The sequence below is a fragment of the Astyanax mexicanus genome, chromosome 16 (assembly GCF_023375975.1).
Source record: "Astyanax mexicanus isolate ESR-SI-001 chromosome 16, AstMex3_surface, whole genome shotgun sequence".
Taxonomy (NCBI): Eukaryota; Metazoa; Chordata; class Actinopteri; order Characiformes; family Acestrorhamphidae; genus Astyanax; species Astyanax mexicanus.
In genome coordinates, this window is record NC_064423.1 from 926,020 (window position 1) to 953,676 (window position 27,657).

General features: G+C 38.2%; 2 protein-coding genes across 3 annotated transcripts in view; one reads left to right on the forward strand and one right to left on the reverse strand.

Annotated features, from left to right (window-relative positions):
* Positions 1–14: 14 nt before the first annotated feature.
* commd2 (COMM domain containing 2) lies at positions 15–9,690 on the reverse strand. The gene is made up of 5 exons (XM_022669464.2): positions 9,450–9,690; positions 8,037–8,114; positions 7,287–7,369; positions 5,938–6,111; positions 15–1,341 (listed from the first exon to the last, which is right to left on the reverse strand). The coding sequence occupies exons 1-5, from the start codon at positions 9,514–9,516 to the stop codon at positions 1,144–1,146; spliced, it is 600 nt and encodes a 199-aa protein (XP_022525185.2). The 5' UTR covers positions 9,517–9,690; the 3' UTR covers positions 15–1,143.
* A 1,815-nt stretch (positions 9,691–11,505) lies between these two features.
* The window catches only part of pex6 (peroxisomal biogenesis factor 6), a 29,149-nt gene continuing 12,997 nt past the window's right edge, over positions 11,506–27,657 (forward strand). Inside the window, exons 1-13 of one of the 2 annotated variants that reach the window (XM_022669463.2) lie at positions 11,506–12,832; positions 15,807–15,976; positions 17,443–17,526; positions 17,709–17,814; positions 18,831–18,961; positions 19,107–19,218; positions 20,714–20,916; positions 23,105–23,291; positions 23,383–23,459; positions 23,996–24,128; positions 25,340–25,545; positions 26,761–26,822; positions 26,993–27,101. In XM_022669463.2, the coding sequence (XP_022525184.2) occupies positions 11,558–12,832; positions 15,807–15,976; positions 17,443–17,526; positions 17,709–17,814; positions 18,831–18,961; positions 19,107–19,218; positions 20,714–20,916; positions 23,105–23,291; positions 23,383–23,459; positions 23,996–24,128; positions 25,340–25,545; positions 26,761–26,822; positions 26,993–27,101 (2,855 nt within the window). In that variant the 5' untranslated portion in view covers positions 11,506–11,557. The remainder of the gene's footprint in view (positions 12,833–15,806; positions 15,977–17,442; positions 17,527–17,708; positions 17,815–18,830; positions 18,962–19,106; positions 19,219–20,713; positions 20,917–23,104; positions 23,292–23,382; positions 23,460–23,995; positions 24,129–25,339; positions 25,546–26,760; positions 26,823–26,992; positions 27,102–27,657) is intronic. The other variant, XM_022669462.2, reaches the window with a different exon arrangement.

Below are 27,657 nucleotides of genomic sequence, written 5' to 3' on the forward strand. Positions count from 1 at the left end.
AAAATGAACACAAATACAATAAAACATTATTTTATTTCTAAAATACAATTAATAAGAAATAATACAGCACATTGTTGTTAATGCAGTAAACACTAAATACAGTGCAGATGAAAACAGTATGCATGAACGAACAAACATTTATCATTTCTTCATTTTAGATGGTCAGATTAGATTAGATTAGGCCCATTACAGGACTGGTCCCAAAATAATAAAACATTTACCAAAAATTAATCCTCACTGAAAAAAAAAAACAAAAAAAAAACAATGACAAAATCATACACAGAACAAATAACTGCAATCTAATTACTTAAAACGTAAATATAAGGCTTATGTTTTAAGACTTAAGGCTCATTACTCTCTTACATTTTCAAGGTTTGTGTGTTCCTAAAGGGAACTAAATCTACTGATGAACCGAATTTCCGAACGTTTATCTTAGATTAAAAAAAAATAAATTCTGCATGAATTTGTTAAGTAGTTGCCAATCTATAGAGTAAATATTACCAAGTGCTCCCGAGTTTCACCAAGTACCTCTACATCACACATTTTGTTTTTATTTTTTCAATTTTAGCCAAATGATATAACATTTTTAGGGCTGGGCTTCACCAAAACATCTCAGTACAAATATCAGTAAGTGCATTTAAATTCACTTCCTAATCCAGTTACTGAAGAACATCAGATTTTGACAGTAATCTGACCAATGATTTTACATGAATTTGAATAATCAGAGACTGATTTGGGCAATAATCTGATATCTGCTTTGGAACTCTTGTGGGTGCTGGGTTAAATGCTGCTTGCTAATTTTTGATCATGATCTGGTTTCACTTATGCACAAACTGAGAAATCCCAGTATATATATTCCCATTAACAGTATATTTGCTCTGAAAAATCTGATTATTGAGCTAAAGTCCAGCTCCCTTGATCAGATTTTTTAAATCAGGTATTTAGACAAGGAAATTGGAGTATGCTGTTAACATGACTGACTACTTGAATAATCAGATAACTGCAGTAATCAGATTATAAACATATTTAATAGCAAACATGACCAGTTAAATCAGTGCAGAGGTAGCTGAGAACCTTAACTCGGGAATATTGCCTCATTCTGCACCATTTAGTGGCCACTGTCTTTAGTGCCACTGCACTGCACTATTTAATATTGCGGAGGATTCTGCGGCAGTGGTTGCTTTTGACTTCAGCGAGTGCACACTCCAGCTCCTGGATGAGATGCAGCAGTGTGGCCGGGTCTGTCTGCAGAACACGGGCCGTCTGTGTTCCTCCACTCTCCAGATGGAGCTTTAGGCAAATTGCAGGTTTCACATGCTGTCTAAGAGCTCTGCTCCCCAGCTAAAAACACAATAAAAACACACAAATACACACATTTACAAATGCAAACATATTGTATCTAACAAATTTCTGCAAATACAACTCTGGAAAAAAATGACACCCATTAAAAATGATGAGTTTCTTTGATTTTACCAAATTGAAAACCTCTGGAATATAATCAAGAGAAAGATGGATGATCACAAACCATCAAACCACCAAACTGAACTGCTTGAATTTTTACACCAGGAGTAAAGCAGCATAAAGTTATCCAAAAGCAGTGTGTAAGACTGGTGGAGGAGAACATGATGCAAAGGTGCATTAAAACTGTGATTAAAAACCACCAGGGTTATTCCACCAAATATTGATTTCTGAACTCTTAAAACTTTATGAATATGAACTTGTTTTCTTTGCATTATTTGAAGTCTGAAATGTCTGCATCTTTGTTATTTCAGCCATTTCTCATTTTCTGCACAAAATGCTCTAAATGACAATATTTTTATTTGGAATTTGAGATAAATGTTGTCTGTAGTTTATAGAATAAACAACTATGTTAATTTTACTCAAACATAAACCTATACAGTTGCAAGAAAAAGTATGTGAAAAAGTACTTGGATTTCTGCATAAATTGGTCATTAAATGTGTTTTGATCTTCATCTAAGTCACAACAATAGACAAACACAGTCTGCCTAAACTAATACCACACAAAATTATATGTTTGCATGGTTTTATCGAACACAACATTATTAAACATGTTAACATTAACAGTGAGGGGAAAAACAGTATGTGAACCCTAGTGTTACGTGTCAGTAGGGCACGTATGTTTTTTTTGTGTTTTTTTTCTTTTGCCCTCTTCTCTATCCTATTTTCTCTGCAGGTTGTGTTGAACGCTGCATGGCCGTGTCTGCCGTCCAACTGGGATCGCTGCTGGTTGCTAGGGGGCGGTCCTTGGCACATAAATGGATTCACCTGTGAGAGTGTCAGTGTGGGGGAAGCTTGTAGTTTGTTTGGCTTGTGAGATGTTTGGCTGTGAGGTTCTAGCGCTTCGGCGTTATTTTGTATATGTAGCCTCTGGGTTTTCTCGCCCTGTCTGCTTCCCCACCTAATTAGTTCTCTCTCTCTCTCTTTTGGTTCTCAGCGATGTGTGGACAGGTTAGACTGGGCGCGCCTGTACACAACACGTAGGTAAATCTCTGTTAGACACACTAGGTAAGGGGCGAGTGCCACTGCTTGTTTTTGTTTTTCTCCTTTATGGTTAGGTTAGACCTGGCTAGGTAGGTAAGCTGTTATTTTTTTTTCATTTCTTTGGCACCGTCCTTTGTCCACCTTCGCCTGGTGAGAGCACATTAACGCAAATTAATACAAATTTACCCATTCTAAATCAATCTAATTCTAATAGTTTAATGTACGTTTGTACTTTCATCCCTGTAAATGTTACTGTTTTATACTATTTATGCCTTTAAAAAAACATTAAATGTTCATTGTTTAAATACGCAATTCTTGTTGTCCTGGTCTTTCCCTTCCATCCACCATCACACACCCAATGTTACTCCTCTTTACCCCTAGTTACATCAGAGGGGAACGTAACACCTAGACTAATTACTTTTCTAAGAGCTAACTGGAGCCAGGATGTGATGTGATGAGATTGGATGTGTTGGTTAAAGCTGCCCTGCTCTATAAAAAAAAAACACACACCAGTTTTGAGTTTGCTTTTTAAGAAGCGTTGCTTAATGTGAATCACACCTCGCACAAAAGATCTCTCAGAAGATCTACGTTCTAGAATTGTGGACTTGCATGAAGCTGGAAAGGGTTACAACAGTATTTTAAGCCTTGATGGTCATGTGTCCACAGTAAAACAGACGGTCTACAAAAGGAGAAAATTCAGCACTGTTGCTACTCTCTCTGGGCGTGTTCGTCCTGTAAAGATGACTGTAAGAGCACAGCGCAGAATGATCAATAAGGTGAGGAAGAATCCTAGAGTGTCAGCTAAAGACTTACAGAAATCTCTGGCACATGCTAACATTTTGGTCTACAATAAGGAAAACATTAAACAAGAATGGAGTTATTTAAAGGACACCACGAAGGAAGCCACTACTGTCCAAAAAGAAGTTTGCAAATAAGCACCTGGATATTTCACAGCATTACTGGCAAAATATACTGTGGACAGATGAAACCAAAATTTAGTTATCTGGAAGGAACACACAACACTATGCGTGGAGAAAAAAGTTTACCAAGATATTTTGCAGGAAAACTTAAGATCATCTGTCCCCCAACTGAAGCTCAACAGAGGATGGATGATGCAACAGAACAACGACCCAAAATATAGAAGTAAATCAACAACCGAACGACTTCAACAGGAAAAAATATGCCTTCTGGAGAATCCTGGCCTCCTGAACCCAATTGAGATGCTGTTGTGGCATCATGACCTCAAGAGAGAGATTCACACCAGATATCCCATAATATTATAGCTGAACTGAAACAGTTTAGTGAAGAGGAATGATCCAAAATTCCTCCTGACTGTTCTGCAGGTCTGATCTGCAGCTACAGAAAACGTTTGGTTTGTTTGAGGTTTTTGCTGCCAAAGGAGGATCAACCAGTTATTAAATCCAAAGGTTCATATACTTTTTACACCCTTGTTGTGTTAAAAAAAAACATGCAAACATATATTTTTGTGTAATATTAGTTTAAACAGACTGTGTTTGTATATTGTTGTGATGTAGATGAAGATCAGAACACATTTAATGAGCAATTTATGCAGAAATCCAAGTATAATCCCAAAGGAATACTTTTCACATACTTTTTTTTGCAACTGTAAATAACAAAATCAGAGAAACTGATTTAGAAACTGAAGTGGTCTCTTATTTTTGTTCCCCAGAGTTGTATATACTGTACACATCATCTACTCTAAATTATATAAGTTTCATTTCAATAGTGTTGTCACATTAAATATATGATAAAATATTAGCTGATTTGCTGCTCATTTTTTTGGATACTGAAGACATAAAAAAAATTAAGAAGCAAATGTTGTTCTAATTAACAGTTTAAAAATAACTTACTAAAATGTTATTACTTCAAAAACACAAATCTACAATCTATGGAAGCCCATTCCCGCCACCTAAAAAAAATCCAGCACATCCTTTTATTTTTTTTATTATTTTGAGATACCATCTCAATATTTTGAGATACTAAGTCATTATTTTGAGATACCATCTCAATATTTTGTGATACTATCTCAATATTGGTGAAGAGAGAACAGTAGAGGGGGAGAGTAAGAAAGCAGTGACTGTCGGGCGTGAACTGTGTTTTGCTGTAACAGTAAGGAGTTCACTAATTTTGTTCCACATCGCAGTTCGGCCTAATTATTTAAGCGGTGAGACATATATAACACTCAGCACAGTTGGAGCCACAACCACACTCCAACACACTAAAATAGAATCCAGTGTGTGCTTATTTATATTGTGTGATTCCTCTAAAAGCACCAATATTTCATGATTACTGAATCCATATCTGAACTAATCCTCAATAATAGTATCCATTTTGTGTCTTTGTCTCACTTTGTTTCACTTTGTCTCTGTACAGTTTACTAGTATCTCAAAATAATGACTTACTATCTCAAAATATTGGGATCATAGCAGTGATGTGCAGACACTATGACCCAATGTGCTTGGGCAACTGCCCTTTTGCCGTCCTTGGCTGATATTGCCCTTCTGAGGGAGGGGAAAAAGTAATATAGTAATATATTTCAATGAGGTTTTCTTTATAATTCGTAAATTTGATTGAAGTTTTGTAAAACAAAGTTTCCAGAGTCAATCATTCAGATTCAGACACCTCAAGAGGCAAAAGGGAGGGGCGCGGGCGTAGCGGGGGACACAGCACGCTTCACTAGAAAAAAAAAACAAAAAGCGCAGCACACGACAGGGCGGCGCTTCAGCCGACTAGCAGAGACTCAAGAGGAGTTTGAAGATGGCGTGGGAGTAAAGCGACTGCCCTGAAGGTGAGCTTGAAATGTAGCCTCAACAGAATTACAAGACCTGATCACAATCAACTTCTCTAAAATCCAATGTCGTCGAGTTTAGGACGTTTAGTGATCCTAAGTAATCTGACAGCACCTACTGTGCCTCGTTTAGGTAGCAAAAAAAACCCGACAGCCAGCGAGCTTGCAGTCGACGTTTTACATGGCTCAGGTTGTTTTGTGGGAGGCTAACCAAACTAAGTTACATGCAGCTGATAACATTTTATCAAGCATTATTCGGTTCGGTTTCAGAAAGCTGTGTAACCCCACCCATCCCCATAGGTTTCAATAGAAAAACAGACAACTTTCAATCACGTTTTCTTCAAATATACTGTAATTCTACCTCCATTACTTAAATGCAGCAGCTAGTGTAACCTACTGCGCAGACTCGGGTTTCAGGATCGCCAACGTGGAGGAAGATTTTGGCTTCATTTTCAATGAATGAATGGGAACAGCGACACAGCGTCCATCTTTTTTACAGTCTCTGATTGAGATAGTATCTCAAAATAATGAGATAGCAATTTATTTAATAAAAGAACTAAGAATGTGCTGGATTATTATACAATAACAATCTAACTGGGGACTTGTAGAGAATAATAAATGTGTACCTGTACGTCAAACCTCCACTCAAGGTTGCGATAGTGAGGCAGTGAGGGCGCGAGCTCACTCAGAATCTGACGAACCTCTTTCCTGTTTTCCAGATACAGTTGTAGCAGGAGTTTATTAAGCTCCTCAGAAAATCCCAATACCAATACAGAGTCCTGGAAATCGATTTCAGAGATCTGTGTAAAAAAAAAACAAAAAAACATTGTATTGACCTTTTTTTATTGAAAGTATAAAATTAAATTTTATCCAACATATTGCAATACTGTAAGAAAGGTGATACACTGCAACTTTTCTATAAAGAATTTAGGAAAACTGTCATACTATTAAAACGCATCATACATAAAAAACATAAAAAAAAACAATGTCTTGACTCCAATATTTAAATCTGATCTATTAATTAGAAATCGGCTTTGTATTTGAAAATGTATACAGTATTGCGAAACTTAATATTAAGATAATTTGATATATCAGTATTTTCTTACACCCCTAATCAATACAGTATTTTAGGGGCATTACCTGGATACGTAAAACTCCAGGGCTGGACCCAGTTAATTATACAGCTAAAGGGGGGAAAATTTAACCGAATTTAACAAGAAATGAAAGTAATAAACTCTCAAAAAAAAAAAAAAAAAAAAAAAAAAAAAAAAACAGTAATTACTAGCTTTTACTGTGGACACTGATCATATTCTGCAGTGATTCTTTGATAGCAGTTTGCAAAACAGTATTTTAACAGTACATCTGTAACAATACCATTTATTCTATATTTAAAATTCAAATTACAGTTTACTAAAACTATGTTTTAGTGTCTTTGGACAGCTCTTTGGTCTCATGCCAAGCTCAGACTACAAAACATTTTTTTCCTCACTATATTCACTATGTCAGATTAAGCAGTTATCTTCGTTTCGTGTTTTACTCGTGGAACTGGCAACACAACACGTTAGTCACCGGCCAATCATCGTTCACGTCCTTGCGTGAGTTCGTAGGCCATTGCAGGGGAGGATCATAGAAAATTTCAGACCCCTCCATGAATTCTAAGTGGGAGAACTTGCAAAGTCGCAGGGTGTTCAAATACTTATTTTCCTCACTGTACCTCAATAAAGTTATAGTATTTATCTGCTGCTCTATTACTATAAACACTGCTTTACCCTCTAGGGCTCTTGTCTTATAATTCAGCATATAGTTAATGTCACTAAAGGGTGTGTAAAAACTCGAATAATATTTTGTGGTTTTGCTTTAAACATTACGTTCAGGGCTCGTTAAAATTAAAAGCTCTGCCACAGCCCTGTACTACTTCCATTTAGGAAACAAAATTAAACAAAAAACACAATTGAGAATTTGTGGAAACACTCACCATAAGCTTTGAACTTTCAGTGAGAAGATACATCAAACCTTCAACTCCACGCTGAACCGTCTCTGAGGGCACATTTAGCTTTCCTAAAACAGAATTTATAATAATAATAAGACAGTTTAGCTGTGTTCTTAATAAAAGTGTTCTGTGAGAGCCACTGAAGAACAATAAACTCATATAACCATGTTTGTAACATTTCCTTTGTGACAATTATGCATTATAATGCCTTTAGAAGATGCCAAGATTTCATGAAGTTTGGAGGTGTGTAGTGATGAACTCTGAAGCTACATGAAGTTTGGAGGTGTGTAGTGATGAACTCTGAAGCTACATGAAGTTTGGAGGTGTGTAGTGATGAACTCTGAAGCTACATGAAGTTTGGAGGTGTGTAGTGATGAACTCTGAAGCTACATAAAGTTTGGAGGTGTGTAGTGATGAACTCTGAAGCTACATGAAGTTTGGAGGTGTGTAGTGATGAACTCTGAAGCTACATGAAGTTTGGAGGTGTGTAGTGATGATGAACACTGAAGCTACATGTAGTTTGGAGGTGTGTAGTGATTGATGAACTCTGAAGCTACATGAAGTTTGGAGGTGTGTAGTGATGAACTCTGAAGCTACATGAAGTTTGGAGGTGTGTAGTGATAAACTCTGAAGCTACATGAAGTTAGAAGAAAATTACATGTTGGTTATTGCTCTTGAATGAAACTCATCTATTAAATGAATTAGTAAACTCGTGTGTTTAAGATTTATACTTACTTGCTGCTCCTTCGTAGATTTTAGGATTTGAACCCTTCTTTAAAAACTCCACAGCAATCCTTCCAAACTCCCCAACCACTGCAACACAGAGCTGGAGTTTACTGATCAGTACAGAGGCTTTATTATACAGTACCAGGACACACCTTTTCTCATTCGATGTGTTTCTTTCTTTTTATGATTTTTTACATAGTAAATTTAATATTGACATTAAGACTATATTAAAGCTATTCAGGAACACATGCTTAATTATTCTGTAAACAAAAAAAGTGTTAAACAAACCAGAATATGTTTTATACTTTAGATTCATCTAAGTATCACATTTCTCTTTGAGGACAGATCTGCAGACTCTTGGTTTTGGATTTTAATCTCAGAGTCTTCATGAGGGAGAGTCACCTGGAATAGTTTTCTCAGTGTCTTGAAGGAAGGAGTTTCTGGAGGTGCTGAACAATAGTTGTAATACTTAGTAATACTTTTTCTTCATGCTGTGAAGCTCCAGCTCATCTTAAATCACCTCAAATCACCATCTCAGTTCATCAGGTTTAGATCAGGGGATTAATGTGAAGGACTAACATTTTTTTTATTGTTTGTTAAAATGTGTGTGATTGCAGTATTGCAGTAGGAATACAGGTTTTTGCTCGGATATACGTTTTTTGTCTAGATCCCTATCTAGACGGGATTCGTTTTTCAGGGGTTTCTGGGGTAATTTTCTCTTTTATGGGGGGTCCTCTGTAATTTTATACCCATCTGGAACGACAATGTACATGTTTTTCTCAGACGTCCTCTGAGAAAATCACAGGCTAAATTATCTACTGTTTTTCGCGGACTTTTGTGGATAGGGCTTTTTTAATGTTTGATTTTTGTGCCATTAAAATTTTGGGGGAGAAATTTCCAAGCCTTAACAAATTTAGACATACTTAAACCTAATTTGGAAAGCCTATGGAAATGTTTTTTCCAAAAATATGCTGTACGAAATGGTACAATGTATGGTTTTTGTGCAATTGTTGTACTAATGTTCCCCATTAGAATGAATGGAAGAATGAACATTTTGTCTCACACACCAGCTGAATGTACTGTTTGTGTAAGGAGGAGCTATTAGATAAACCAGCTTTTGCAACACCTTACCAACCACACAGCAACACCTTAACAACCATCAGGGACACCATAGCAAACACCTAGCAACACCTTAGCAACCACTTTAAAACAATTTTCAGTTTCAGCAGGAAACTACAATATAGTTCCATATGTGTCCCTTAACTGTTTTCATGCCTTTAATAATAATCTGCAGTGTAGGAAATAAATGTAATAAAGAAATAAAGAAAAACACTGAATGAGGAGTGTCCAGACTTTTGCCTGTACTGTAGGTTATATATTAATAACTTTTTTTTTTTTTAGATGTAAAGACTGTGAACTTACCCGCCGGGTCCACTTTAGGCAAAAAGCCCAGATGTTCCTTATGCTCGTCAGATAAAACCAGCAACATACTGCAGTCTGTCTGATACCCAACTATAAATATAGTTATATAACAGCACAAGCTGATGCTTTAATATATAAATATAATAAATCCTGCTTTAGAAAACCGCCTGTTTACAGCGGGCGAGTCACATGATCACTGCAACTCCCAGCAAAAACCATCCGGCCAGATACAAACAGCCGATATTACAGTTCCGCCCCCGCCGCGCAGACACAGAGCTGTTCATACAGAGACTGATCACTTTATATCAGAACACGACTGAGAACCGCTAGAGGGAGCCCGCGAGTGAGTCCTCAATAGAGCCAAACAGCTAAAACTCCCATTTAGAATATTCTCTGACTAATTATCGGGGGTATTTTATTAGTTTTATAGGTTAAAATTAAGTATTTTAATAAAAAAATAAAAATAAAAAAAACATAGAAATCATACCTGTATGTTTTAGATTGTCTACAGAAAACAGTTTTTGGACAACAGAGACTTTTACTGCAGTACTGCTACTGTGAGTTCTGTGACTGGTTTGTAGGTAATGCTGGAGTAACAGCCAGGGTAAAAAAAAATAAAGTTTTTAAATTGAGTTTTAAAGCTTTGAAAGTGATGTATTTGGTGCTGAAACATTTAATATTTTTCTGTGTTTTTTTTTTAGCATACAATGATGAACCTATTTTTTTTAAAAATTGGTCAGTTTCTACTAAACAACAGACAGCCGAACAAACGGACAGCGATTCATTAGGGTTGCCAGATTGTTACAGTGGGATTCAGATTACCCATTTACTGGGTAAAACGTGTTTCAAATCCAGCAAAGTTTAGAGAAAAAACGCCCAAACAGCTGATGTTCAGCATATCAACAGTATTGCAGGGTTTATTTCAACATGATTGCAAATAAAATTGATAAGCTAAATTCCCAAAGTCTTAACTTTGTCCCCCCGTAAAGCACCCGTTAAAGTTCCTAGCGTGACATTATGAGTACGCTATTTCAGGTGTTTCTCCATGTTGTAGACATTGTGCACAATTACTCGGAATTTACTAGCAGTAATATAGCGCCTTTACGCCTGTTGTAGAAAGACGGACAAATATAGCTATGCTTTCTTAGATTTATAATCAAAATACTTTATTGTACATCTTAAAATTACTGTAAAATCAAAGAAAAGTAGTTAGTTACTATTACTACTATTACTACTACTATTACTACTAAATGAAAGGATATTCTTCAATTTTAGAAGGTAATGTGGTATTTCACCCAAAAGCTAAGCAAACACACCTGGTTGTAGATTTAAAGAGGCTTCAGCAAATGTCTGTGTTATTAAAACATTTATAAACTATGATTTTGCTCAGTTGCTCATATGAACCCATTCATTTTACTGGACTCACTAGAGGGCGCTCTCGAGTAAGACCAAATTTAATGGGTTCCTATGGAGCAACTGAGCAAAATCATAGTTCATAAATGTTTCATCATCTGAATACTAAATAAATGTACTCACTTCTTCAACATAGAACAATTTTAAAATGTTCAGCACCGCAGACACAATATGTGAAGCCTTTAAACAGTTTAAACATTTTAAAACATGCTCTGGTTGATAAACAGCATCAGCTCAGTAGCAGTCATTTTGTTTAATATTTATTTATTTTTATTTAATATTTATTATTAAATATTTATTATTATTATTATTTTAAATAATATATATATTTTTAATGTTATATATAATGTACATGTATGTATTACAGACGCGAGACCTAAATAAACGAGGACTGGAGACAATTGCCTGTCAATCATGTTTTGCATCAACCAATTAAATTCTTGCTCTTAGCCGTCAATAACATTTTGCATTGACCAATTGCTGAGTTGTAGAGTGTTCTTCGTCCAAATAATTTTAAACAATTGGCGGATGCACATGATGACGGACAGGTACTTCACACTTTTGATTGGCCAATGCAAGAAATGATTGACAGTTGATCTTTGTTGTACGATTGGCTGATGCATGAAATGATTGACAGTGTCTCCGCTCATTCGCCACGCCCACTGGTTCTCAGTGCGCACGCGCGAGTTTCCAACATGGCGTCCCCCATGAAGCTGTTTTGTGTGGAACCTTTTCCAGCGCATTTTCACCCGTTACACGTGTTTATCAGCAGCTCGCGGTTCTCCCGGGTGTTTCCGGGCTGCAGTGATCTGACCTGCGCGCTGTTATCTCTGCGGGACTCTCAGCGGCCCAGAAAACCTGGAGTTTTAGTCTGCGCGCAGCTGACAGCGACCGGGGAGCCGGACTGCGGGGACTGGGCTGCTCGCTGTGAGGAGGAGGAGGAGGAGGAGGAGGAGGGTGATAATAACACTCTGTGTGTTTTTGTGAGCAGAACTTTTCTCCTACACTACGAACTGCAGGCAGATCTCAGAGGAACAGCGAGGTTACTGCAGCCTCCACCCCTGAACAGGGTTGTTATTGGTGCCAGAACAAAGCAGAGCTTTAAATGGGCTTCCTCAGAGAAGTTCTCCAGTGTTCTGCTGGTGTTAACCTCCTGCCACAAGCAGACTCTGTTTGCCAGACAGGGGGATGCGCTGGTGTTGCCGTACCACCCTCTGCTGGGCGATGACAGCACACAGATGCAGCAGTATCTGTCAGATCTGGTTGTGTTGGAGTGCACGCCGGTCACTCAGGGGATCATCACCATCCACACTAGTGTAGTGGTGTCTGACAGCAGGGATCTGATGCACACTCACTCTGGACTGGACCTACCTGGCAACCAAATGAGCAGATGCTCAAATTCCTCTCTGTTCGTGTCTGATTTTGCTCACTATGCCAACAGTCTGGGTCCAGGCAGCTCCTTACTGAACAGTAAGCTGCTGTTCAGCACTGGCTTTACTGAGGTTCTGCAGGCTCTTGAGTGCAGGCTGGATGTGAAGGTTGTTGATGTCTCCTGGCTCTGCAGGCAGGGAACTCTGAACCCCAACACACAGCAGGACACCAAGGTGGACACCGACAGCACCATATTCATGAGCAAGAGCTTGTTACTGAAGCTGGGCCTGTTTAACAGGGAATGGGTGGTGGCTGCTTTGGGCCCTCCCTCTTTAGGGAAGGAGAAAAAGTCCTCTAGAGCAGAACTTACACAGAGTCCTCCTGCAGCTGCAGCAGAAACCGAAAGCACCTCAAAAGCTTCAGCCAAGACCCCCAGAGGGGACGTCCACCTTGTTAAAATCGTGGCGTTTGATGGCGACAGAGACAGGATCTCAGAAATGGATATGAATGAGAATGTGGGTTTCATTTCACCTGTTCAGTGGTTCAACTTGTCCAGTGGGGAAGCAGTACCTGTTGGGAACAAGGCTGTCAAAATAAAAGTAAGCAGTTTAATATATAGAAGTTATTATCAAATCAAAATACAGGTGCATCTCAAAAATATTAATTTCATTCAAAAGTTACTTTATTTCAGTAATCCAGTTGAAAATGTGAATATGGTTAACAGCCAATAAAAACTAAAAAATCAGTGTCTCAGAAAATAAGAATATTATACAGTCATATGAAAAAGTTTGGGCCCCCTATTAATCTTAATCATTTTTAGTTGTAAATATTTGGGTGTTTGCAGCAGCCGTTTCAGTTTGATATATCTAATAACTGATGGACACAGTAATATTTCAGGATTGAAATGAGGTTTACAGGTGCTGGTCAACGAATTAGAATAATTTGAAATAGTGCAATCATGAAATTCTTTGAATGCATTTTTTGTGCAGAAAGCAAATCAGGTGTTCACCGCACCTGTCCTACTCGTTAGACTAATCACAGAACTCGTTACCTGGAAAAAAATTTGCTCAGCTGAGCTTTCCAAAAGGCCCATTTAGGCCATTTAACTGTGACACTGTTGTTTTATTGAATTAGAATAATGGAGAAACCGTTTCATTGAATTAGAATAAATGCTCGAATTTTTGTTTTCTGTGAAGAGTGTTCACTGTGCAGTATAAAGTCAGGGTTGAGTAGAATTTCTAAGTTGTAAAATCAATCATGGGTAAGCAGCGCGACCTCTCAACTGGAATAGTGGCTCAAATTTAAGCCCTTCGCCAACAAGGCTTGACCCAAACTAAAATTGCTGAGCAGTCTGCAAAGCTCTCAAGAAAAACTGCAGAAAGCGCACCAACTGTTCCGGCGTCCGAAAAACTTCTGCTCGCGACAACACGCAGCTGAGAAAGATCGCAGTCAGCAACCGGTTCAAGTCCACTTCCGAGCTCACCGACTTGTGGAACAAGCAGACCTTCGCTGACGTCTCCAGATCAACCACTTACCGTCGTCTACGCGAACTCGGCTTCAAATCTCGCGTTCCAGCAGTAAAACCGATGCTGAACAAGAAACAAATGGAGAAACGGCTGAAGTGGGCCAAAGAACACGGCGAGTGGACTGCTGAAGACTGGCAGAAAGTGGTCTTCAGTGACGAATCACGCTTCTGCATCTCCTTCGGTGAACAAGGTCCTCGTGTCTGGCGTCGTGGTGGCGAAACCTACAACCACGAGTGCGTGAAAAGATCCGTCAAGTTTCCCCAGAGCGTTATGGTCTGGGGATGCATGTCCGCTCGAGGTGTAGGGAAACTCTGCTTCCTCAAGAAGACTGTCAATGCTGCCGTATATCAAGATGTTCTGGAAACGTTCCTGATTCCGACTGTTGAGGAACAGTTCGGCGAAGAAGACTTCATATTTCAACAGGATCTTGCACCGGCTCATGCGGCAAAGTCGACCAAAGATTGGTTCACTAAAAAACAGCTTGAAGTTTTGGCATGGCCGGCCAACTCGCCTGACCTCAATGTCATTGAAAACCTTTGGGCCATCGTCAAGCGGAAAATTCGCGACAGAAAGCCTACTACGCTGGACCAACTGAAGCAGAACATCGCCACTGCCTGGGAAGCTGTGAGTGCGGAAACTTGCGACAAGCTGGTCAAATCGATGCCGCGGAGACTTCAGGCAGTCATACAAGCCAAGGGGGCAGCCACAAAATACTGAGAAAGTGATGATTGTAATTATAATAAAAATTATTCTAATTCAATGAAACGGTTTCTCCATTATTCTAATTCAATAAAACAACAGTGTCACAGTTAAATGGCCTAAATGGGCCTTTTGGAAAGCTCAGCTGAGCAAATTTTTTCCAGGTAACGAGTTCTGTGATTAGTCTAACGAGTAGGACAGGTGCGGTGAACACCTGATTTGCTTTCTGCACAAAAAATGCATTCAAAGAATTTCATGATTGCACAATTTCAAATTATTCTAATTCGTTGACCAGCACCTGTATTGTACTAACAGAAAATGTGCAATATGCATTAAACCAAAATCTGACCGGTGCAAAAGTATGGGCACCCTTATCATTTTATTGATTTGAATACTACTAACTCTCAAATGATCTAAAAACAAAGATTGTTCAACATAGTTGTTCAATCAATCTTTGTTTTTAGATCATTTGAGAGTTGTTTTGATGAGCCCATGATGCCACTCTTCAGATGAGATTCAAATAGGAGAACAACTTGCAATTGGCCACCTTAAATACCTTTTCTCATGATTGGCTATGAAGTTCAAAACTCAATGAGGTTACCAAACCAATTTTGTGCTTCAGTTTTGGTTTAATGCATATTGCACATTTTCTGTTAGTACAATAAACCTCATTTCAATCCTGAAATATTACTGTGTCCATCAGTTATTAGATATATCAAACTGAAATGACTGTTGCAAACACCCAAATATTTAGAACTAAAAATGATTAAGATTAATAGGGGGCCCAAACTTTTTCATATGACTGTATAAGACAAATTGATACTTTTGGCAGTGTGCCAAGTCCTGCTGGAAAATGAAATCTGCAACTCCGTAAAAGTTGTCAGCAGAGCGAAGCGTGAAGTGCTGTACGACACTCCGGAAAAACAGTGCACTTTCTTTGGACTTGATAATAAAACACAGTGGACCAACACCAGCGGATGACATGTCTCTCCAATCCATCATCTTTAAGAGAAACTTTTAGAAACTTTCAGAAAACATACTTTTTTTTTTGTTATTTAGCCTCTTAAAAGAACTATTCAGTTTAACCAGGCAACACTAAGGACATCCCAAAAAATGCAACAAGAACTGTCTAAAAAAGTACTTTTACATTAAAAGTTAATATTCTTCTATGTATGAAATAATATGTATGTTAATTCATGTAAAATCTCGTTTAATCTTGAGTTTGTATAAAATGTATGCTGCAACACAAGGCACATTTATATTAATATTGATTTCCAAGTATTTGTGTGTGAATAATCATATGTGATTGTACTGTTTTAATGTGAACTCTTTTTTTTAATGTCTGCAGAGGTGGAACAAAGCTCCATCACAGACAGAGATGAAACTTTCCGCAAGCCTGTGCTGTTCTGCAGTGCCTTCATACGCCAAAGAACTCCAGATTGAAGCGGTCGTATCTCCAGATTACCACTCTCATGGACCCTTTACTGATGTCCTCTTTAAGCACTTTAGCACACCGAGGTATACCTTCATCTATACCTGCATTTATATTTACATTCACATTACAAGGTATTTAGCAGATGCCTTTATCCAGAGCCACTTACAAAAGGTACACTGACAATGGCTTAGTTTGGCTGTGTGTTTGTAGTGTGTGTGTGTGTGTGTGTGTCTGTTGCAATAAATACTTTATCAGCTTATCATACAATAAATGAACATGACATCCATAGTTTTTGCTGGCCTTGATATTGTGAAATGTCCGGTAGTTCACTAAACTAGACAAAAACATAAATAAAATGGGATTAGTAGACTCTGAAATCTGTACACACTGTTTATTAAACACAACTACATGCACTCTTTATGGTACTGTCCACCTGTCAAACACTTCTGGCAACTGATCATAAAACACCTAACACCACAGGACACTTTTGGTGGCGCTAACCATCGCCAAAAACACCATCCTAACAAACTGGAAATCAAAAGAAAACAAAAAAAAAAAATCCGGTAGTTAATGAAAAATTAATTTTTAAAGTCATTTATTACGGTAATTCCAGAGACTATTTATTATCTATTGTGAGGAAAAGGGGGGGGGGGGGGCCGAATATGCCTATCCCCTTTCCCTTGGTTCTTTTAAATGGTTGAGATGAGTAGAGAAGTCAAGAGGAGTCAGGATACCAAAGTCTTCAGCAAATTTAACAGTTTATTTCAGAAGATCTTCCGGGAACAATGCTCCGCTCAGAGAGTCAAGGAGAATGTTCTAAAACCAAAAGACATACACAAGATTATATAGATCATCCCACTATGGTGTGAGTGAAGAAGGTTGAACAGCCCCCCAAACCTTTTTTGGGATTTGTCCTTGGTCCCATGAACTGTATATTATCTTAAAATGACGCCATGCCTCCCCAGCACCTGCATCTCCGCTATAATAAATCTATTGTCCTCCCGTCTGGTTCTTGCAACATAACTTCAGTTGCAAGTCCCTTGTTATCTTGGTCTGAGGGGACGGCTCAGCCATCTTCACTCACTCTCAAGGTCTAACCACGGATGGCTACACGTGTTATGAAACAGCCCTGTGCAGACTTAAATAAACTACATTTGTTATATGATTCTAAAGAGTGCTGTGTCTGTAGCATATGATCACCAACATGAACAAAGATTACAAGGGGCTTTTGAATACAGGTAACATATTGATTGATTAACATATTGATTAAACCTTATTAAAATCACTAATGGATTATACTGATTGGGTTTTCATTAAGTATTTTGTATGATTATAGGGCAACAATGTTTTAACCCTTAATTGATAATTTCCATGATTATAAGACAATGTTTTAACCTTTTAATTCTCAACAATATTAAACAACAGACTTTGTGACAGGTCTGTTTGTGTAGTGTGTGCATCCAGGACGAGTACGTTGACTACGGTTGTCTTGTCTTGAACTGTTTTAATAGTGTTCTGTATGTTTGCTGTATTTCTTATTTAATTTTAGACTTGTACAGCAGGGATGGATTTTGGGAATTCCAACACTAGGACACCCAGATCTTGTGGAGAGCAGCTCTGATGGCATCACCAGGTTTTTCTTCTCCTTCTTTTCCTAATTTTCATTTCTGTCTGTGCATACTATGTCTAGAAATGGCATTGTTACACAGGAACGTGAATAGTAAGCTTCCTTTAAAACTGGAAGTGTCAATATTTTTCTATCACTCCAGTGAGTATTCCCTGTGTGTGTGTGTGACCTGGTGTTTTTCTTTGCAGATGGCCGGTGTTATATTTTAAAGTGAAGCAGGTAACAGGCTTTTCTGGTGATAATGGAGAGGTGGCATCATATCTAGCAGATACAGACCACACCACTTTATACACGGTAAGAATCAAGTTCAGCCATGTAACACCTTTACTGTGTTCCTTCAACTGTAGGGCTGCAACAGTTAGTATATATACACTGTGATCCCTTGATTTACAAATGAAATGTAAAATGTACTGATGATCAGTGATGGTTTGGAGAGACATGTCTGTCATCTGCTGGTGTTGATCCACTGTGTTTTATTATCAAGTCTAAAGTCAAGTCCAAGAAGAGAGTGATTGGACAAAAAAAAGGATAATCTGTTTGTGCAACCCCTCCTTGCACCCTGGTGTTTAGTGTAATTCAACAATACCTTATTAATCACATCAATACATATTTGGGTACCACTTTAAAATAAGACTACCTTTACAAAGGGTTTATAAATGGTTTACAATTACTTTGTTAATGGTTCTAATTAGGTTGTAATTAGGTTGTAAATTATAACACATACGTATAAAGGGCAACAATGAACTGTTGTTTGCCAAATAGTGAACCCACAGCCATCTATATTGCTGCCCTTTCTAGGTATGTGTTATAACTGATTATTAATGATTTTTTAAGGCATTTACAACCTAATTAGTAACCACTAAGAAACAAATTGTAAACCATTTATAAACCCTTTATAAAGGGAGTCTTATTTTTCTTTTTGAGCTGCTGCTGATGCAGCATTACCGAGCAGCATCATGGCGCGCTTGAAGGAAAGTGCAGCGACTCGGTTCTGATACATCAGCTCACAGATGCCCTGTGTTGTGGACATCACCCTAGGAGTGATGTGAGGAGAGAGCGCCATCTACCCACCCGGAGGGAGCAGGGCCAATTGTGCTCCCTCTGAGCGCCGGCAGCTTGATGGTAAAGCTGCATGAGCGGGGGTTCAAACCTGCAGCGCTTTAGACCGCTGGACCACTCGGCGCCCCTATTTTTGTATTTTAAGGATGCTCTGTTGCATGTCTTGTTTACACACTTTTTCTTGTGTGCTCAGTATATTCTTTGTAGTTGTGTGACTTTGTTATACTCAAACGGTCCTTTGTTATCCACAGAGAGACTCTACTAATAGCCTGGCACCGTATTCAGAGGTGAATTCATCGTTCTGGACGAGTTTATGCCCTCCCGGTCTCTCCGGCACTGTCGAGCAGCTGGTCACCATAATACAGCCCCACCTCACTGAAAGGTCAGCATTCCTGTACTGTGCACTGTAGATTCTAAATGACGCTAGTCTTATTTTTTAAATAAAGAAATTTATTTTGTTTTATTAAGTAATTTCAGAGGCTCTTTGGCTCTTCTTCTACTGTTTTCTTTTTTTTTTTTACATGTAGGAATACTCCTTTGAAGCGAGGCTGCACAGTTCTTCTCATAGGTCCGCATGGAAGTGGAAAAGTAACCGCAGTAAAGGCAGCGTGCAGGAGGCTACATCTACATCTGCTGAAGGTATCAGTGCACTTTTAAACTAGAGTTCATCAGTTCTGGTTCTGGAGGAACACTGTCCAAAAAAGTCTGGTGATTTTCCTGCTCAAACAAACCCATTAAACCTGGCAATTAACCAGTAAATCAGTGTTGGTTAATGAGGGAAATTACTGAATGTGCTGGACGCTGGACCTTCAGGAACTAAAACCAAATCCACAAACTCTGAAACTAGTACCCATCACCCCAAGCCTGGATCAGTTATTTCAAAGCAGATTTCTTCTAGAAAAAAAATACACAATGCTCCGTATTAACTAGACACAGTTTTTGAGTTAAAATAAGTTAAAGAAGGCATGTACTACTTTTCTTATTTAGTCATGGGTAGGGTTTGAGTGGTCCAGCAGACTAAGGCACTGCCACCACGATCAGAAGATCACTGGTTAAAATCCCGGTCATGCAGCTTGCCATCAGCTGCTAGAGCCTAGAAAATTGTCCTTGCTCTCTGTGGGTGGATAGATGGCGCTCTCTCCCCACATCACCCCAAAAGTGTTATGTCGGTCAGTACAAAGCATCTGGGAGCTGATTAGGGCTGGGTATCATTTAAAAAAAATACCTGTACCGATACGATACTTTGAATACTTTGAAACGATACCCAAATGGCACTTTTTTCCAATACCTTTTTCTAAATTCTGACCAAAAAATACAAAAAGCTATAATTTATTCTGACAAAACGTATTTATTTTACAGCAGACATGAGTAATATCATTCTCATACTGTCACTGTAAAGGACTCCATCTTTCTGGATCTTGCTGAAACAAACAAACAATGAGCATGTTTATTTCTGGTGCTTAAATTACATTTATTTTTCCTGAAAGTATTGCTGCATGCATTTCAGTTTTTAAAAGTAAGAAATATTACCATTAGACAGTGCGAGTGTGTCGGAAAAGAGACAGAGCTAGCACCTGAGAGATTTCAGCACAACAGTGGTGTATCGACCGCGTTCTTTGCGTCAGGGTGGCGCTTGTGTGTGAGTTGACGTGGTTGTTTTTACCTCCTAATTTTCTATAAATATTGATTCATTGTGGGAGTGAATTCAAAATAACGTTCATATTTCACTCTATGATTCTGATACTCTACAAAAAAACAAAATGACAGACATACTTAATAGTGCCCTAAAGCCAGGTTTAAATCCTGGTCATGCAGCTCCCCCTGATGGCGCTCTTTCCCCTCGTCACTCCTAGGGTGATGTGGGTCATCACAGGCATCTGTGAGCTGATGTATCAGAGCCGAGATGCTGCGCTTTCCTCAGAGCGTTAGCGCTGTGATGCTACTCGGCAATGCTGCATCAGCATGAGTGGGTGGGATAATTAGCATAGCTAAATTGAGGAGAAAAGTAGGAGAAAAATTTAGAAGAGAAAAAAGTCCTAAAAAAAAGTGCCCTAAAACAACAACAAAAAAAAAAATTTCAGTCATATTCACAGTTTGACAATTGTATATATATTTTTTTTGGGCGTGATCACAGGTGGACTGCGTGACCCTCTGCGGCGACACTGCAGCTGCGTGCGAATCAAAAATGAAGGCAGCCTTCCACAGAGCTGAGGTCCATCACCCCTGTGTGCTGTTGCTGAGGAACCTGCAGTTGCTCAGCCAGCGGCGGGATGGAACTGAAATGGACTCCAGGGTAGTGTCTGCTCTTTGCCAGCTCCTGACTGATGCACACTCAAGGTAAATTAAATTATACTGTCAAGTCAAACCTTTAAGATCTCAGATATGCTTAATGGAGCACTATGATGTACTTTCTGTCAGTAAATGTAATATTAAAGCAGCATGTATTCAACCATGCCTCCCTTTTCCAGTTCACATTCTCAGCAGGGTGTTGCATTCCAAAGATGCTGTACACAGACGAGCATAATAAAGCAGTTCAATAAGGATGCACTCATTTAAGTAAAATATGAATGGGTAATTGCACAGAGCATGTGGAAGAATCATTTTAAACTGGGCGGGGGTTTGGTTTTACTATTAGTGAATGAAGGAGCTACTGAGCTCTGAGTTTCCTCTTCTGAAGTCTCCATTGCTCCACCAGCCGCTCGCGTTCAGCAAAACTGAACCGGATCCTCTTTTAGAGGCTGTACGTGTGACGTAAGTACGTAAAGACGTGTGACGTGGCCAGAAGAAGAAATACAACAAAAAGCGACCCGACAGCCCAGCTTTTAGGATGAATATATTAGAATTAGGCTTGGCAGGGATGGTCGTTCCAGTACACTGGTACCATTAAACACTTATAAAATATTTTATCCATATTCTTTTCCACTCAGAAATGATTCTGCTTTCAGTTTAGAAACACAATAATACGAACTGCTACTTTAAGTCTGTGTTGTCATATCTGTGTATGAGAATGCTGGTATCATTCTGTAACTACCTTCTTAATAGGCAAGTAAGTTCACTCAGTGGCCATCTTTGTAACGCCACTGGGCAGTTTTGTCTACAATTTACATATATACATATATACATATATAAAAAAACTCAAAAAAGCCCTGCCTCCTAGCTGTTTGAATGGGGAAAGACTAGAATACTGGAAACTGAACGTCTAATGAACATTTCAGCAACATATTTTTAATCACTGATACAATCTCATAAAACCATCCTGAGTAGTTTGTAGAATTTGTCCCCATAATGCACCAAAAGCCTGATTTGTGGATTTCTTTTGGCTGCTGCGCTTGCACAGATCTCCTCACTGAATGGGGCTTTCCCACTAACAAGCATACCCCCTTATGTGTCAATGTAAGCAGCAAGCTGATTGGCTATTTTTGTTGAAGGGTGGGACATTATCCTTGAATAGATACCAGAGGTGGAAAGTAACGAATTAAATTTACTCACATTACTGTAATTGAGGAGATTTTATGAGTAATTTGTAATTTTTAAAGTAGTTTATAAAATAGGTAATTTTACTTTTACTCATGTACATTTTGACACAAGTAATTTACTTTGCTACACTGGAAAACTCCTCGTTACTGGGTAAAAAACAATTGTGTGAATAAAAAAAAATTGTCTGTATGATTTCCTGTTTTTAATGATGATTCCTTAAGTTTTTATTGGGAACATTAAACAATCTGCTTCAATGTAAAAAAAAAACATGTAAATAGCAGTTAAAGCTAAGAAAAGTAAGAAAATAATAATGACCTGTAAAACTATACAAATACAGTTTATAGTCGCCTATATGACCATAACTTTTTAGAAGTAAAGAAAAAAAAATGGATTATAGAAACCTATACCACTTGTTCATGAAAATGTTTTATGGGGTGGTCTGAACTTAAATTATTATGTGGAATTAATAGTTCATTAAAAAATATTTAATTTATTATTTGTACTTTTTTACATCACATAATTAAAAGTAACTACGTAACTTTTACTCAAAGTACATTTTAAATTGAGTACGGTACTTTTTTACTTTTACTTGAGTAGATTTTTAGCAAAGTAAAGGTACTTTTACTTAATTACAATTTTTCAGTACTTTTTCCACCTCTGATGGATACTGGGTTGAGTGTTATGAGAACACACAGTCATTATTCAACCAGTGGCTGGTCTCTTAATGAATGTAATGAAGGTTTCTGCCATCATTCCTGCCTGTGGTCTCGGTTTCATCAATGAATCACCCCCAAGAATACTGATCGTTTGTCTCTGTTACATAGGAATTTGTTGTGTGCTGCTTTACTAAGGTTTACAGTGTTGAATAAATCATCTTTTTTTGTGTGATTAAATGATACACTTAGAATATGTTGCCCTAAATATTAATAGAAAAAATAAATAGGTGCAAGAAATGGGTTATTTTTCTCTATAGATGGTGTAGAAATGCTTTGCTACAGTGAGATGATAGATCGCTGCTGCTAACAGACCTGTGTGTTTCTCTCTGCAGTGTGATCGTGGTTGGCTCTGTGAATGATCAGCAGGAAGTGTCGTCAGATGTGATCCCTGCCTTTGTGCACCAGATGACCTTGGAAAGTCCTTCAGAGGAGCAGAGAAAGGCCATGTTATCCAGCCTCAGTGAAGACCTGTCTCTGGGAAAAGATGTCAGTCTTGCCAAGCTTGCTAAACAGACAGCGGTGAGAAGGCCCTCATTAAAATTAAAACCCCTTTTTTATATATATATATATATAAAATCAACATATATTGTATCCCTGGTTCTGTGTTTAGGGTTTTGTGCTGGGAGATTTCTGTGCACTGCTTACCAGGGCTGGAAAAGCAGCTCACCGACGGCTGCTGGAGATTTAGTGAGTTGTTCAGTTCTTATTTCTCTTTTCAAACTAAATTATTCACAATTAATTACACTTTTCCTTCTAAACATAAAAATAAATAATAAATAATAATGGAGATTGTGTGAAAAATGTAAAATGTGAAAAAAAAAGTGTCAATGTAAGATCATTGTAATATACTATCTTTTTAACTATGGTACTTGAACAGACGTCACAAAGGACAATCTGTGTTCAGTTTTTGAAACAGGTTAAAAAATGTATATAATAAAATTATATAAAAAAAGAATAGAAAAATAAGTAGAAGGCAAAAAAGGAAAAATGTCATTTCACAGAAGCATCAGATGTGTGTGAGAGAGACAGAGGAGGGGGGAGCACAGAGAGTGTTCATATTTAATCAGTATTTCAATGCAAATAATATATTTTTGGCAGTAACAACACCATGTTTACCTCAGAAATGCTAAAGTAAACATGTAATGCTACAAAATGCTACAAAAAGCTGATCTACGTAAGGTCCAGTTTTTTTCTTACAGAGGTTTGTCTGGATGTCTGTGTAGTTATCCACAGGGGGGCAGTGCTCAGTCAGAGATGGACCTGTGTGATTGTGGTGTTACTATAATGTCTGCAGACTTCACAGCAGCGTTGGACTCCCTGCAGGAAGCCCACTCTCAGGCTATAGGAGCACCAAAGGTAGGTCTGCTAAGCATTAATTAATTGTTATTAATTAAGCTGAATTATACCACAGTTAGTTTCGACCCTGCAATGTGATTGGCTGAGAGATGTTCTATAAGTGCCGTTATCAGCCGGTAATGCACTGTAATCGAAGCTCTCCATGTATTACTCCGCCACATACAGGTAACCTAGCAACGATGCAGCGCTTACAAGGCAAACAGCGCAGCTACAAACAGAGCAGCAATGGAACAATTTTAACTGTTTTTTATAACCAAACAAATCATATTTTCTCATCCTCTTTAACTCTGAATATTTTAATAAACAGCAATAATGGAACTGTGGTATAATCGCAACAATACACTAGAGTTTGGTGCTATAACGTGTAATATTGGCACCGCTGTGCTGCGTTTGTGTATTACACATTATAGCACTCCCTCTCGTGAATTATTGCTTAATTAATCATACTCATCACCTAAACTGCACAATTTAAATGAATTTTGGTTGAGGAACAAATGAATGAACAACAGCCATAGACTTCCATACCTCTTTATTTCAGATATATAACATCATCATACCAGCAACTTTAAGCCAAAATTCTGTCAAAATGCATTGATTGGCTCTTCGACTTCAAAACTGCTACTCAAACACAATGAGCCAAAACAAAATCAGACAACATACTGTATTTAGCAACATTTTACTATTTACTATAGACCCAAAACATTAATCAAATTCCAAATCATGTTATTTACCACAAGTGGACCCATTTAGCTGACTTCTTACACCTTTCTCAACCAGTAACTTAGACAAGGAGCAGGAACAGGAGGTACTGCAGACCAATCACAGCTGTTTCTCTCTGCGCTGTTCACCACGTAGTTACATATCTGGGGGTGTGTGTATCAGGCTATGCCAGAGGCTATGGTAGGTGATGTGCATAGAGCGCACACTATAAATAAATAGTTTGACAGCCCTAATATAAATAAGTTATGAGAAAAAGCTTAAAAAGTTTCAGTTGGATTGAAGTAAAAGCCTGGAGAAAGGTTTTCCTACAGGAGGAGGGGTGAAGACCGCTGCTCTATATTTTTAAATGGTGGTTTTACAGTGAATAAGCCGTGTACTAATCATACATTTATTGCCTGACTGAGCGTAACACTAACAGGGCAAATTTATGTTATAAGAACAGTTTATTTATGTTTGTGTTAGAGTTAAAATTAGCTGTTTGTAATTGGTAGATCCCGTCAGTGAGGTGGCAGGACGTGGGGGGTCTGCAGCAGGTGAAGAAGGAGATCCTAGATACCATCCAGCTTCCATTAGAGCATCCAGAACTGCTGCCGCTCGGACTGCGCCGCTCTGGCCTGCTGCTCTATGGGCCGCCTGGCACCGGCAAGACCCTGCTGGCTAAAGCTGTGGCCTCAGAGTGCTCTCTGACCTTCCTCAGGTAGGGATTCATTTTTGGTAGGGAATTATTGTAGTGTTTTTTGGCCCTTAAATGTCTAGATTTAAATGTTTTCCCTTTACCACACACTGCCTGAAAAAAAAGTCACTACCAAAATTCTCATATTTGGTTGAACCGCCTTTAGCTTTGATTGCCTCATGCATTCACTGAGGCATTGTTTCGATAAGCTTCTACAATGTCACAAGATTTATTTCAATCCAGTGCTGCTGGATTAATTTATTACCAAGATCTTGCAGCAGCATTGATGATGGTAGAGTCTGACCGCTGCACAAAGCAGCTCTTCTCCATCCAGCACATCCCAAAGATTCTCAATGAGGTTAAGATCTGGACTCTGTGGTGAACTCTCTCTCAATCCATGTGTGAAAATGATGATCTCATGCTCCCTGAACCCTGAACTCTTTCACAGTTCCAGCCCCATGAATCCTGGCGTTAACATATTGGAATATGGCCGTGTTCATCAGGGAAGAATAAATCCACTGATGGAATAACCTGGTTTATATTCAGTATATTCAGGTAGTCAGCTGACCTCATTCTTTCAGCACATACTGTTGCTGAATCTAAACCTGCAGACCAACTGCAGCATCAACCAACCAACCCCACATCATTTACTTACTTAAACCCAGGTGGAGACTTTTTTTTGGCCAGGCAGTGCATTTAATTAGTTTATCAGTTTTGTTTAGAGCGTGGGTTAAAATGAGTAAAATCATGTACACGCCTCACATTTTTGTAAATTCTTTATTAGACTTTTTAATGTGACTACAGTGTAGATGTGACACTTGTCAATTTACTATGCGCTCAAAATAACTCAAAACACAGCCATTAATGTCTAAACCACTGGCAACAAAAGTGAGTACACCAAGTAAAAATGGCCAAATTGTGTCAGTATTTTGTGTGGCCACCATTATTTTCACTAGAGCTTCACAGGTTTCCACTGGAATCCTCTTTCACTCCTCCATGACAACATCACAGGGATTTAGGTCAGGAGACCTGGCCAGTCATAGACATTAATGACTGTGTGTTGAGCTTTATTGGGGGCACAGAAAATTTACACTATTATACTTTTTCATGGGACAATAAAATATTTACAAAAATATGTACTCACTTTTGTGATATGCTAATTAAAAAAAGTGATTTGTTTAGCTTTTTATTGTCCCTTTTTAAGGGGGAAATGATTAAAGATTGTTGCTTCTTTTACAGTGTGAAAGGTCCAGAGCTTATTAACATGTATGTAGGCCAGAGTGAGGAGAATATAAGAGAAGGTAAGAAGAGAAATATGTATATTTGTTCACTTCTATCTAACCTTAAGTATCTTTATTCATTTATTTAGATCTCAAGGTTTTAAAATTAGTATAGGATTAACATGTTAACTGACAGATTTGAACACAGTGAATAAAAAGGAATCCTTGTGTTTCCTCTTTGTTTCTCTCAGTGTTTAGCAAAGCTCGGGCTGCAGCTCCCTGTGTCATCTTCTTTGATGAGCTGGACTCCTTGGCTCCTAACCGAGGTCGCAGTGGAGACTCAGGAGGAGTGATGGACAGGTCTGTGGCATTAGTAATGCACTATCCTAATCCAGATTACACTGATCTAACACAAACTCAAAAACATCCATGCTTCTAATAATTAAAAATGTTGTAAATGCAAATCATAAAGCCAAAAATATGTTTCAGAAGCATAAATTGATTAAAACATGAAAGATGTTTTATCAGGGTTAAGTTTTAGATGGAAAATCTACATAATTCGAAAAAAAAATCATACTTTATGGCTAGGCTTTATAAGTACCATTAAGGATTATATTTTCTGTAGTAAATAATAAATACAGATTTGTAATCTGATCATTAGGAAACCTGCTAAATTCAAGCTTCATAGCAGAGCTTTACCCAGAAACTGAAACTTACTGAAACACAAACGTAGCCTCATTGCTCCTATTTAATTTTAGCTCGTTTTCATTCCAGCTTCTTATCGTTTAAACAATGTCCTAGAACATAGCAAGAACATAGCAGAGGTACAGGGGTTGGACAAAGAAACTGAAACACCTGTCATCATTTTAGTGTGGGAGGTTTCATGGCTAAATTGGAGCAGCCTGGTGTTCAATCT